Below are 14035 nucleotides of genomic sequence, written 5' to 3' on the forward strand. Positions count from 1 at the left end.
GCCCATGAGAGCCTGCTATGGAGGCTACAAGAACCTGGGGTAAGATATATGATTATTAGCAAAGCTGAAATTTATGTAAAGAACAAAAATTAATGGATTTGATACGGTCACACCAGGAGCTTTCTAATTCAAGAGTGATCCCTAAGTAAAACCGGCTACGTGCCAAAATATGACATACTCTGCAATATTTATGAGAAGAGAGGCGTGTCTAAAATTGTACTTAGTACTGGTTCATTGCTTTGGTGCCTATTCACTCTTCCTCGAGCGTTAATTTACTACTAAACAAACTTGTAAACAAAGTGCTGTTTGGGTCCATTGCTGCATTCTAACGTTTTAGTGCCCCTTAGTTTGAGTCCAGAGAGCCGGTTTGCGGTCATGTCTTGAGTGAAGCTTTTTAAGCTATTACAGTTAATCTGTCCTGTCAGTTCATCGTTTTGTAGGAAACGCCTGACATATGAAGGGATACAGCTGGGCGCATGGGTAGTCGGTCCACTTGTCATCATAGACCCAGGAGTAACAAACGCAATCCTCGTCGTCCCCATAGTCATTTGGTTGTCCCGGATACCAGGAGCTGTACGTCCCAAGTGCAGAACCATCCATCCACTCAAAACTTCCCTCTTCGCGTCGATCGTGCAAGCCGAACCAGAAGGCATTATTGTCGTTCACGGCATTGTGCAGGGAGATCAGGAAGGCGTTGGTCCCAGCGTCTCGGGGCATGGCGAGGGTGCCGCCGTCTTCACTACAGGCCGCGGCCGCATCGCTGAAGGTCTTCTCTGTGTTGCAGACCTTGTAGCAGATTCCACGGAACATTGTGTAACCTTTAGGACAAGATGCTAGAAAACAAGTTTTACATTAACATCAGACTAAGTGTAGACATGAAAAGGCAACAATTCCAATCTTATCATATGAATTCATTAGATGTGCTTCTGCAGAATACCAACATATCAAGTCAATAAGACAGCAAAAGAATATTAAAATAATTAACAAGATATTTCATCTCATGTGATAATTAATGCCACACATTATTTTTTTCATACTAATCATATCACAAAAGTTCCTGTTTTTATACCAATGATATTTTAAATTTCATCCTCTCAAATAGTACTCACAACAACTTAAACCCAAATAAACTGGCATCTTACGCATTTCTTGAAGACGCTGCTCCAAGGCGGTGACTCGGCTGCGCTCGCTGTCCAGGTCGCGCTTCAAGGCGTCAACGGTGGAGGACATGTCGTCTTGGTCGCGCTTCAAGGCGTCAACGGTGGTGGACAGTTGGCGCATGTCGTCTTGGTCTCGCTTCAAGGCGTCAACAGTGGTGGACATGTCGTCTTGGTCGCGCTTCAAGGCGTCAATAGTGGTGGACAGTTGGTGCATGTCGTCTTGGTCGCGCTTCAAGGCGTCAACAGTGGTAGACAGTTGGCGCATGTCGTCTTGGTCGCACTTTCAGGCATACCAAACATTAGAATACAAAGACACATTCTCTTTTGTTAGCCTCGTGGGTAAATTGACAAGACAAACGGTGTTAAAACCTGCACTAGTACGTTTACCTCTTTATTGATGAACGTCAGAGGGGCGAGTCCCACAGCGATCAGTACGGCAATGCCGGCGGCGATGCAGCTGCGGTGGGAGCGGATGAAGCTACAGAGAGCACCACGGCTTGCTCCACCCGGATATGTGCGGTCTGTGAGGAAAAATGTATTGAGCTCAAGATCAACTCCATAAGTCAATGCAAAAAATAACACAAGGAATGACACATGAAGATCATAAGACAATGGCAAGGTTCAAAGTTTTCATTGCGGGAACAGTATATCTTAGACTGCATATTGTGAATTTCATTAAGGCATGCCAATCACTATGAGACTGATAGCATATCCATATGATAACTCTTTCCTCGTTATCGCTATCCAATTATCACTCTATACGTACTAGTATATCGAAGGTAGAAAAATATAGAACAAAATCTAAATTCAAGGTCATCAATATCGATGGATCATCTCGCACAGAATTGTTTCCTGATGGTGCAAATTTGCACCTAATATTGCAGGCTAGAAAAACATCGGATACCTGCTGACGTGCACGTTTTGTAACGTTTCACCACCTCCGCTTCTTCGTACGTGTGTGAAGACGCTTCTTGGTCTTCTTGCAACTTGTCAGAAGCGCCGTTGCCATGGCGGACACGCCCGCGGGAACCACCCTGATGGACAGGAGGGGGTTGTGACGATGGCCCGCTGGTTTGGCCGCTGTCAGGGCGCGAGAAAACGGACCGGACCGGCTCTGCTTGCTCGTACATGACCGTACTGTATCAACAACAGGCGAACAGTGCAGCAGGCAACGTCAAGGTGCATGAATATGGACAATAATGCCATGATTAGTCTCAAAAAGTGAGGATATCTTTGCCCATATTTGGAGGGATGGCGCGGTATGACGTGCTGGAAATGACATGTTTTTCTGCAAGAGGCAGACTAATTTTCTGGGAAAAGAAGTTGGATCTCGGCTCGATTCAACGTACCTGGGCACACGACCCACGTGGGTGAGTGAGAGAGAGAGAGAGATACAGACAGACAGATAGAGAAAGAGAGAGAGACAGAGATAGGAAGACAGACAGAGAGAGACATAGAGACAGAAAGAGAGAGAGAGACAGAGATAGGAAGACAGAGAGAGACAGGGAGAAAGAGAGACAGATAGAGAGAGAGAAAGAGAGAGAGAAGAGGGAGGGGGCAGACAGACAGCGCTTGCATTTTGACCGGCTCTGTTTTCTCGTACATTTTGATAGTACTCTGGCAACATTTACATACCTTGATTAGTCTGGTGACGTATGGTCACACGTACTTTTACCTGGAGGAGTCATGTGGCCATAGGTGATGCGAATGGTATTTTGTTTTTCTGCAAGAGGCAGACTAATTTTCTGGGAAAAGACGTTAATCTGTACTGGGAGGGTGAGACATAAAACAAATCTCATTCAAACTATTAAATCATGTAATATAATTTTCGCCGACCACTTGGGTTACTGACATCATCATCGTTATAATGATAATAATAATAATGATTGTTTATTGATGAAATAATAGATTCGACTCTCCATCCCTCCCTTATATCCCCTCGTGTTTAAATGGTCCGTTCCATTATTTTATAACGGAATCTTACTAAATCAACGCTATCCAATATAGAATTTCAAATTTGACTCTTGCAAAAAGTCAGTGCAAATGGACTCTTCCAAATTACCCCTTTTTGTTATTGCAATTGTTATTGAGGGGGAGGGGGTGCTCTTTCTTCGCAGCCAGGGGCTGAACTGTGAGGAGCTTACAATAGATTCTCTATTCCTTGTGCGAACGCTAAACCTTTACTAAGCGATAGGTCGCTTGGCTCTTATGCCATCATATCACATATATTTCTTTTTAAAAAATACCAAAATAAAGCCATTTGGAATATATCAGACATGTAAACGACTGTGAGGACATATCTTCTAGGTACTTTATTACCAAATTACAATAATTATATAATATAATGGGGGCCAAAATATATAAAAATATATCCAAAATAAATCCCCAAAGGAATAACTTTGAAGGCGTGGATGTCGCCAATCTGAATGACGTCCTTTGGACATATTTTCAAGGCAACCCAATACCAAATTTCAGGCCATTTCACTGTAATACAGTAACATAAATGCCAAAGAGATAATGTTTGGCCTCAAAATAGCACGAATAAAATCGCAAATAGATAGATTTAAGTGGTAAATGCCATAAGTGTGGTGGCCATATGTGATAGGTACTCTCATACCAAATTTAAGGTCATTTGACAGTGACATAGGAGCCATGGCTGATATTTGTGGCCTGAAAATGCCCAAACTCTCCCAATCATGTCTAAGTGGTTCATGACAACGATGTGAATAAAGCAATGAATATCATGTATGCCCGGAAACCAGGAAACAGGACCAGAAAAACAAAATATGCATTTTTGATGAAATAGTTAATTTTTAAATACCAAACATGTGAAATGAGTCCTGTGGCCATATATACACCAAATATCACGTTATTGGTTATAAGACCAGGGCAAGAATACCGACATATACATTGGAACAATGATTTATTCAAGAAATATATGTCTACCAATCTAACAGCTTCGCATGCAACCATTGCATTGTATATCTGAATAGCGCTGTAATAGTATATGTTGTCAAATACAATAGCACAGCAACATATCAGAGCACAATGTAACATAAGTACATATAATTAGCCCCACTCGATTGTACTTCAATGTTTTAGGCTAGCTCTCATTGTTTTAGAAATAAGGATGTCAAATTTCATTCTATATTCATTATCTGCATATGGGTATGTTTAATACTTGCTTTATTAATTAGGATGATTAGTTTGTTTCTTTTGCCATACACTGTACCGTGTACGATCTATTTATTTATCTATTTATTGCCAATGATACGACTCATTACACGGATCTGCCTAGGCAGCTTTGGGCTGGTAGCGGCAGATCCACAGAGATACAGACGAACATACATCATCGGTCGACGTGATCGCACATGTTCGCACATGTTTACACACGACGGGGTTATACCGCCCCTTGCGGGGTGACATACCCTTTCATATGCACCAGGTCTCCCGTCCGGGTGAATGATGTAAATCACCGTGAGCCGAAGCTAGGTACTCATTTTCACCTGAGTATAGTGAGGAAAGCCGTGTAAAGTGCCTTTCCCAAGGGCACAAGATCGGTAACACGGCAGGCGGATTCGAACCCGCAACCTCTCGGTCAGGGGGCGAACACGGTCCCACTGCGCTACGCGGTCCCACCTACATGTACGATCGTTGCGCAATAAAGTTATTCTTATATATATGTATCCATTTATTCTACTCTAAAGGAAAGATACGGACAAAAAAACTATCTTTCGAATATACAAAGTTTTGAACTCCGTAGAGCAATCACAAAGATAAGAATCTATAGTCACAAACTAAATATAGAAGCCGGAAAAAATACAAAAATTCACCGTAACCAGAGGTTTCGTCCATTCTGCCCAAATGAGATAGAAGACGAACAACACTTTGTTATGGATTGTTCACGATATAATGATAAACGCACAGAGCTGTTCACTTTACTTTCCACTTGCTCTTAAGAATTTGCTACATGTAGGGTTTGTCACCGTGTGAGTCCTCATATGTACATTCAAGGTAGACTTCTGAGCTGCCCTGTACCCACACTCCCCACACATGAAGGGCTTATCTCCAGTGTGTTTGGCTAAATGATAATCCAAATGGCATTTTTGTGCAGCAGAATAGTCACACTGGTCACACTTGTAGGGTTTTACCCCGGTGTGTTTTCTCATATGTTGTGATAATGTACATTTCTGAGCTGCCCTGTACCCACACTCCCCACACATGTAGGGCTTATCACCAGTGTGTATGGCTAGATGCTGGTCCAAATGGTGTTTTCTTGTTGCAGAATAGTCACACTGGTCACATTTGTAGGGTTTTTCACCTGTATGAGTTCTCATATGTCTGGATAACTCAGAATTCTTAGCTGTCCTGTACCCACACTCCCCACACATGTAGGGCTTGTCACCAGTGTGTTTGGCTAGATGTTGGCTCAAGGTGGACTTACATGTAGCAGAATAATCACACTGGTTACACTTGTAGGGTTTTAGACCCGTATGAGTCCTCATATGTATAGTCAAGGTAGACTTTTGCATTGCCCTGTACCCACACTCGCCACACATGTAGGGCTTGTCACCAGTGTGCATGGCTACATGTTGGTTCAAGTTGGACTTCTGCGCAGCAGAATAGTCACACTGGTCACACTTGTAGGGTTTTTCACCGGTATGAGTTCGCGTATGTTCGGATAACTGAGACTTTCGAGCTGCTCTGTACCCACACTCCCCACACATGTAGGGCTTATCACCAGTGTGCTTGGCTTGATGTTGGTCCAAACAGAATTTTCGTGCAGTAGAATAGTCACACTGGTCACACTTGTAAGGTTTGTTACCAGTATGAGTTATCATATGTTGGGATAGGGTAGATTTCCGAGCTGCTCTGTACCCACACTCCCCACACTTGTAGGGCTTATCACCAGAATGAGTTGTCATATGTCGGGATAAGGCAGACCTGTAAGCTGTCCTAAAGCCGCACTCCCCACACATGTAGGGTTTCTCACCAGTGTGCATGGCCAGATGTTTGTACAAAGTGGACTTCTGTACAGCAGTATAGTCACACTGGTCACATTTGTAAGGTTTTTCACCAGTATGAGTTCTCATATGGTCGGATAATTGAGACTTCTGAGCTGTCCTGTACCCACACTCCCCACACCTGTAGGGTTTCTCACCAGTGTTTGCTTCCGGTTGACTGATTTCGATCGCTGTGTGCTGCTCTTTTCCTTTGCTTGTATCCCAGTCACCCAGAACTTCAGTAGGAGACCCATCACGGATGTTCTGGGAAACAGGAGTGGGAGACCAAATATCTGCCTCCGCCATGTCTAACAAAAACAAAACAGAAGGCTTGTAAAGATGAGTTGAATAGTGTTAAACCTTATTACAGTAGATAGATTGCATTTCCAAGCAAATACATGATGATTTGATATTCACATGGTCTAACCTTACAAAGCACCGCCATTTTTATTTCTACACAAACACTTTCATAATGAACCAACTCAGCCACTCGCTAATTAACGCATGTAACCAAACACCACAGTCTGTCTGCTACACCTCCGGTTATCATAGTTTCAGCCGTCGTTTTGTTTGAACCTTTATTTATTCATGAGAAGCTCAAATCGGTCTGCAGGCCGCTTTTCATTGAGGTCATGAGGGAGGTAAGGGTCAGATAAAACATAACAGAGAATACATATTACATTGAATACTAATAAATCCATCAACCTATATACTACACATATCTGGTGCAGGTCATTGACTTACTTTCATATTAAATGAACCAACCAGTTCAGCCACTCGCTACATAACTTATGTAACCGAACACCACAGGCTGTCTACTACACCTCCGGTTACCATGGTGACAGCCGTCTACCGCAGGTCACTGACTTTATTTGGAAGCAGTAAAAAAAAAACGAAGCAAAAATGCCCCCCTCCCCCATAATGTTCCCCATACCTCACTACATTTTACTCACAGCAGAGAATTCTTTCATTTCGCCCTAATGTATTCTACAGCTCTAGTAACCATGGTGACAGTTGTTTGGTGTAGTTTAAGACGTTTTCCGTTTGGAGAAGCAAAATAATTCCTTTTTACCGTGAAGGTAAAGATGCCCCCCTCCCCACCCCATTTTCGCAACCCCAAAAAGTCTTACATTTCTGCCTTATGTACCCCACATACCATAGAAATGACCTCTAACCCCTTCAGTTCATAATAATGCAGTCATGTTGTATGTATATCCCGTTCTTACCTGCTTCCAGTTGATTATTACCTCCGCACAATCCTCCTGCAAGCGTCTGTCTGGAGCAGCAAGGGGTGAAAGGTGACTCGTGCTGTGGGGTGAAAGGTCATACGATGCCTGCTTACCCTTTATTGTATTGCACGTTCCGACTACACTATTGGGGGTGCTCTATATTTTAATCTCAATTTTTGGCATCTCAGACAGTAGAGAGATGTCCTTTGACCCATTGACTATTATCTGGCAGAACTTCAGTCTGTCTTTTTGCTCTTTTCATTATTTTGTTCCTTAAAGTGTTTTCACATGGCACGGTAGTAACTAGTCTAGATGTATACGTAGTGGGCCACTCAGGTTTCTTTCTTTCTTTCTTTCTTTCTTTCTTTCATTCATTCTTCCTTTTCGCCTATTTTTTCTTTGTGGTTGAAAGTATGTTCTATGGCCATACCTAGAATGATTACTGGTCACATCACCACAGTATATGCACGCTCGTAACTGTGAAATTATTCTCAAATATGGGAACGTGCAGTGTTCTTCATACATGATTGTTTTATTCCGTACAACGTTACAATATTGAAAGGTAGTTGCCTATTGGATGTCTGAATTACGCTCCAGTTTACTTAAAAGCATTATTCTAAAATACTACAACACTTTTTTTCATAATGAAAGTTTCCTACTTTACAGGTAGACAACAGCCTCGTACGCAACTATTGGGTTCCCGAATTACGCTCTAGTAACATGAAAGCATTATTGCAAAATATCAATTTTTTTTTCAAAACTGGTCGTAATGAAACTTTGCTACTTATCGTTAGAAATTCCCATTTGTACGTTTTTCGGTTCTACAATTACTAGTATTTATTACAGTTTGCCGGTTGTGTTTGTGAACTAACTTCCAAGCGTTTCTTGTAAAGATACTATATCGGGCAATAAAACAGTGTTGTTAAGCGATGGCGTAACTACCCTAACATGGAAATCTACTAACATTTTCGTTACAGAAGACAGACGGTTGACATCGCAGTGAGTACTGGTGCATTCTGCATTGTTTAGTTACTCAACCATGTAGGGTGAAAACATGGTTGAAAGCGTCTAAAGCGTCTGTTGCAGAGATGATCTCCGCTCCTTACTCAGTATCCAGAGGTCCTCATCACTGTGATTCATGTAGCACTGGTAAACAATACTGGTGCGCTATCAGTTCGAATAAAGGAGGTTTCGGAAATCACAAATTCATTACACATGTAGAATTTTTCACAGGTGTGTTTTAAAATGGTTCTTGGAAGTCGATTTCAGTGCTGAGTAGTCAAACTGGTCACAACTGTACGGTTTGCCACTGGTCTCACTTTTTTTTAAGAGTGAAATAATTGATTTTCAAGATGTCCTTCACCCACACTCCCCACACATGTAGTGTTTGTCACCAGTGTATTTGGAAAAACGCTAATCTAAATAGCATTTCTGTTCTTCGGAATAGGCACACTGGTCACATTATTATAGTTTTTCCCGTGTGAGTTCTCATATGTTGAGATAATTGAGACTTCCGAGCTGCCCTGTACCCACACTCTCCACACATGTAGGGCTTATCACCAGTGTGTCTGGCTAAATGTTGGTTCAAGGTGCACTTATGTTTTGCAGAATAGTCACAGTGGTCACACTTGTAGGGTTTTTCTCCTGTACGAGTTCTCATATGGTCAGCTAAATGAGACTTCTGAGCTGTCCTGTACCCACACTTCCCACATATGTGGGGCTTGTCACCTGCGTGTATGGCTAGATGTCGATCCAAAGTGATCACTTCGAATATAGCAGGTTTCTCAGATGCCATGAAATCATAATGCTTACACATGTGGAGTTTTCACCGGTGTGTTTTACAATGCTTTTTCAATGTGGATTTTACTGCAGCAGAATAGTCACACTGGTCACACTTATAGGGTCTGTCACCAGTATGAGTTCTCATATGTATAGATAAGGCATATTTCTTAGCTGTCCTGTACCCACACTCACCGCACATGTAGGGCTTATCACCAGTGTGTATGGCTAGATGCCTGTTCAAAGTGGATTTATCTGCGGCAGAATAGTCACACTGGTCACACTTGTAAGGTTTTTCACCCGTGTGGGTCCTCATATGTATGGATAAGTCAGGCTTCCAAGCTGTCCTGTACCCGCACTCCCCACACATGTATGGCTTTTCACCAGTGTGTATGGCTAAATGTCTATCCAAATGGTTTTTCTTTGCTGCAGAATAGTCACAATGGTCACACTTGTAGGGTCTTTCACCAGTATGAGTTCTCATATGTCGGGATAAGGTAGACTTGAGAGCTGTCCTGTATCCACACTCCCCACACATATAGGGCTTATCACCTGTGTGTTTGGCTAGATGTAGGTCCAAACTTGATTTTTGTGCAGCAGAATAGTCACACTGGTCACACTTGTAGGGCTTTTCCCCTGTGTGTGTTCTCATGTGTCGGAAAAAGTGAGACTCCCATGCTGCCCTGTACCCACACTCCCCACACATGTAGGGCTTATCACCTGTGTGTTTGGCTAGATGTAGGTCCAAACTTGATTTTTGTGCAGCAGAATAGTCACACTGGTCACACTTGTAGGGTTTTTCCCCTGTGTGTGTTCTCATGTGTCGGGATAAATGAGCCTTTAAAGCTGTCCTGTACCCGCACTCCCCACACATGTAGGGCTTCTCACCAGTGTTTGATTTCAGTTGACTGATCAGACTGGTTTTGCTCGCTGTTGGCTGTTCTTTGATTTCACCTGCATCCCAGTCACATAAATCTTCAGAAGGAGACCCATCACGGAAGTTCTAGTAACTTAAACATACGTGACTGATGAACCTCTTCAACGAACCTAATAGAATAGAAAATATGAAAAAAGAAGAAATAGATCAATTAAAACTAGATAGATAACGTTGGCATGAAAAGAAATAATGTTAACATTCACAAGCTATTTACGGTTTGATGTTGCCACTTTTTTTGGGGGGGGGTGACTATAAATTATATTTTTTTCTCTTTATCTTCTTCTTCAAATAGACTTATGTTCACTATACAGTAAATAAAAATATATGATGGGGAATCTTTTTATTTTTTTGTATGGTCAAAAAAATTACAGTTCGGTCATTTTCATTTTCAGCCTTTGGTGATTGGCTGCAGCTAAGAGCATAAAACCTGTCATAAAAGTTCTACCCATATTACAGTAGACTTTCCTAATGACCTAAATGACCCCAATTGCACATTCATCGATCGTCTGTCGGGGAGACTAGCCGTTTTAAACAATATCTGTTTCGTCTTACAAAATATGTTTCGCCTTTAATACACAAACACATTCACATCTAGCATGATGATGATGAGACCTTCGAGCCTTGTCCCGATACTTGCTACATGTAACCGAACACCGCAGGGTGTCTGCTACACCTCCAGTTGCCATGGCAACAGTGGTCTTGGAAGTTAACTTACTTAATTTTTTGGAGATGAAGGTGAGAAAGTAGAAGAAACGGAGCAAAAAGTAATGTTTTCCTTTGTTTCCGTGAAACTAAAAATGCCCCCCTCCCCATGCCCATTTTCGTCACACAGAAAAGTCTTACATTTCGCCCTAATGTAGCCCACATACCATAGAAATGACCTCTACCCATTAAAGTTTATGATAATACAGTTATGCTGTATGTATGTCCTGTTGTTACCTGCTTCCAGTGTTGATTATCACCTCCGCACAATCCTCCTGCAGGTGAATAAAGGTCACCATTACAGACATGCGCAGAATTAGCATGAAGATGGCTTGCAAAAGTAAGTGTAAGAAGCCTTTTTGTTGGGAAATGTTGGCATTTTGGAGCTGGAAATTATGGTCAGGTATTCTGGCTATTTTATTTCGTGAGAAAAATAAGCTTTCTACCATGTTTGGAGTGTTTTAGACAGTCTAGAGTATGTATAGTTTGGGTGTTATCAGGGAGGTCAAAGGTCACCAGAGTTTCTTATTCTGTTTGTGGGGGCGCATTGCGCTGAACCGAATGTTTTCAAAATTGCCATATGCACTCTTTAGAAGTCAGATTTGCCTGCCAATGTGAGATTTTCACCAACTAAACCTTAGGTAGGTGACTTTTGACAGCCTTTTCCCTTCATCTTATGCATGCAACAGGTGCCTGCCAGCCTTTGGAGGTCTGTACCCTGCAAGCGTAAACGTCTGGAGCAGCAAGGGGTGAAAGGTGACTGCTTCGGTAGGGTGAAAGGTCATTGAATGCCTGCTTAACCAATATTGTAATTCCGCCTACACTATTGGTAAGGCGACCTATATTTTTTATCTTGATTTTGCAAATTAGATGGTAGCCAGTGCTGGTGATTCACAGTTGGTTTGACCTCTTGCTTTGTAGTGTAATTCGTATATGGCTGTTTTATTCCGCACAACGGGGTTTACGGAAAAGCCTGGGCCCAGGAGCTGGGCTGGCTAGCCTGAAAGACTACCTTTTCTGGGCCCCAAGGCTATGCATGGGGTTTGTCCTGTAGCTGAACTTTTTTTCTTAGTAAAAACTGGGTCAGTGACAATTCCAGCTGTGGGTGGGATGGAGGAAAGTTGACCATATTGCTGGACTTGCAATGAACAATGGAAGAAAACAGTCATAAACTAAATTCCAATTATACGACAGAAAATACTGGAAATGTTAACTTAAGATTTGAAGGGAAGGGATAACTGTTACTAGGTGAAATAAAGAATACTAGGATGGGTCAGGAAATGATAGGGCGCAACATCAAATTCAAAACAGATGTCTCATGCTTTGAATGAGTGTGCCTACAGAAAGGATGGTTAGGCCTCTTATGAAATTTCCTTGTGGGAAAACTGGGTCAGTGGTAACCCAAGACAACAGTTGGGACCCTAGGATGGGGGCTGTTTGCCAAAACATCAAATTTGAAACAGATGTCTCAAACATCAAGTGTCAGTGAGCATGGATGTAGGAATGGGTGTATGTTATGTGTAACGATTGAATCTAGTGGTAGGAACTTGTATGTGAGGGGGGGGGGGGGTTGTATAGTGTTGTGTTATTCCATTCTCTCATGCAGGAGTACACTATCAGCCAAAACCCCAACCATAGCCTTGGGGCCCAAAAAGGGTGGCCTGGCTAGCCTGCAGGCTAGCCTGCTGGGCCCAGGCTTTTCCGTAAACCCCGCACAACGTTACAGTACATGACTGTTTTATTCCGTACAACGTTACAGGACATGACTGTTTTATTCCGTACAACGTTACAGGACATGACTGTTTTATTCCGTACAGCGTTACAGTACATGACTGTTTTATTCCGCACAACATTACAGTACATGACTGTTTTATTCCGTACAACGTTACAGTACATGACTGTTTTATTCCGCACAACGTTACAGTACATGGCTGTTTTATTCCGTAAAACGTTAGAGGACATGACTGTTTTATTCCGCACAACGTTACAGCAGCTTTATTCCGCACAACGATACAGTACATGGCTGTTTTATTCCGTACAACGTTACAGTACATGGCTGTTTTATTCCGCACAACGTTACAGTACACGACTGTTTTATTCCGCACAACGTTACAGTACACGACTGTTTTATTCCGTACAACGTTACAGTACATGACTGTTTTATTCCGTACAACGTTACAGTACATGGCTGTTTTATTCCGCACAACGTTACAGTACACGACTGTTTTATTCCGCACAACGTTACAGTACACGACTGTTTTATTCCGTACAACGTTACAGTACATGACTGTTTTATTCCGCACAACGTTACAGTACATGACTGTTTTATTCCGTACAACGTTACAGTACATGACTGTTTTATTCCGTACAACGTTACAGTACATGACTGTTTTATTCCGTACAACGTTACAGTACACGACTGTTTTATTCCGTACAACGTTACAGTACATGACTGTTTTATTCCGTACAACGTTACAGTACATGGCTGTTTTATTCCGCACAACGTTACAGTACACGACTGTTTTATTCCGTACAACGTTACAGTACATGACTGTTTTATTCCGCACAACGATACAGTACACGACTGTTTTATTCCGCACAACGTTACAGCAGTTTTATTCCGCACAACGTTACAGTACACGACTGTTTTATTCCGTACAACGATACAGTACATGACTGTTTTATTCCGTACAACGTTACAGTACATGACTTTTTTATTCAGTTCTAAAATTATAACTACTTATTATAATTCGCTGTTGATGCTGGTGTACTACTAGTAACTTCAAATGGTTTTTGTGAAGGAAAAAATCATATCGGACAACAAAACGGTGGTGTGAAGCGATGAGTTAACTACCATAACATTGAAATCTGTTTATATTTTCGTAACAATATATAACTTAATTGTACAACAATTGTACGAAGTACAAAATTTGTCACCTATACATACCTGCAGTTCTATAGCTTAACTTAAGGCGTATCTAACTAATACAGAAGTTGTAGTATTAGATAAGTTTCTTACATTCATTGTGGGGTTTTACAATCATTTGTGGAATTTCTAGTGTCTAAACCTTCTTTGATATATTTTCCTATACCTGCCATACAGGGATTGCCACATGTCATGATGTATTTGAATTTGCACTTCAGGTCCATTGAGATAATCCATATGTATAAAATGACAGCCTTCTGTATCGAAAATTGCGTATATCAGAATATTTGGTACATACA

At 41.8% G+C, this 14035-nt stretch overlaps 2 protein-coding genes across 2 annotated transcripts in view; both read right to left on the reverse strand.

Moving 5' to 3' along the window:
* LOC118424457 (zinc finger protein 525-like) overlaps positions 1-7693 on the reverse strand; it is a 14971-nt gene extending 7278 nt beyond the window's left edge. The window contains exon 1 of the mRNA XM_035833026.1: positions 7390-7693. The gene's annotated coding sequence lies outside the window, so the exon portion shown is untranslated. The remainder of the gene's footprint in view (positions 1-7389) is intronic.
* Positions 915-14035, reverse strand: part of LOC118425106 (zinc finger protein 525-like) — an 18166-nt gene continuing 5045 nt past the window's right edge. Inside the window, exons 2-3 of the mRNA XM_035833924.1 lie at positions 5312-6471; positions 915-926 (exon numbers count right to left, since the gene is read on the reverse strand). Coding sequence (XP_035689817.1) covers positions 915-926; positions 5312-6469 — 1170 coding nt within the window. The 5' untranslated portion in view covers positions 6470-6471. The remainder of the gene's footprint in view (positions 927-5311; positions 6472-14035) is intronic.

This window comes from Branchiostoma floridae, chromosome 10 (genome assembly GCF_000003815.2).
Source record: "Branchiostoma floridae strain S238N-H82 chromosome 10, Bfl_VNyyK, whole genome shotgun sequence".
Taxonomy (NCBI): domain Eukaryota; kingdom Metazoa; phylum Chordata; class Leptocardii; order Amphioxiformes; family Branchiostomatidae; genus Branchiostoma; species Branchiostoma floridae.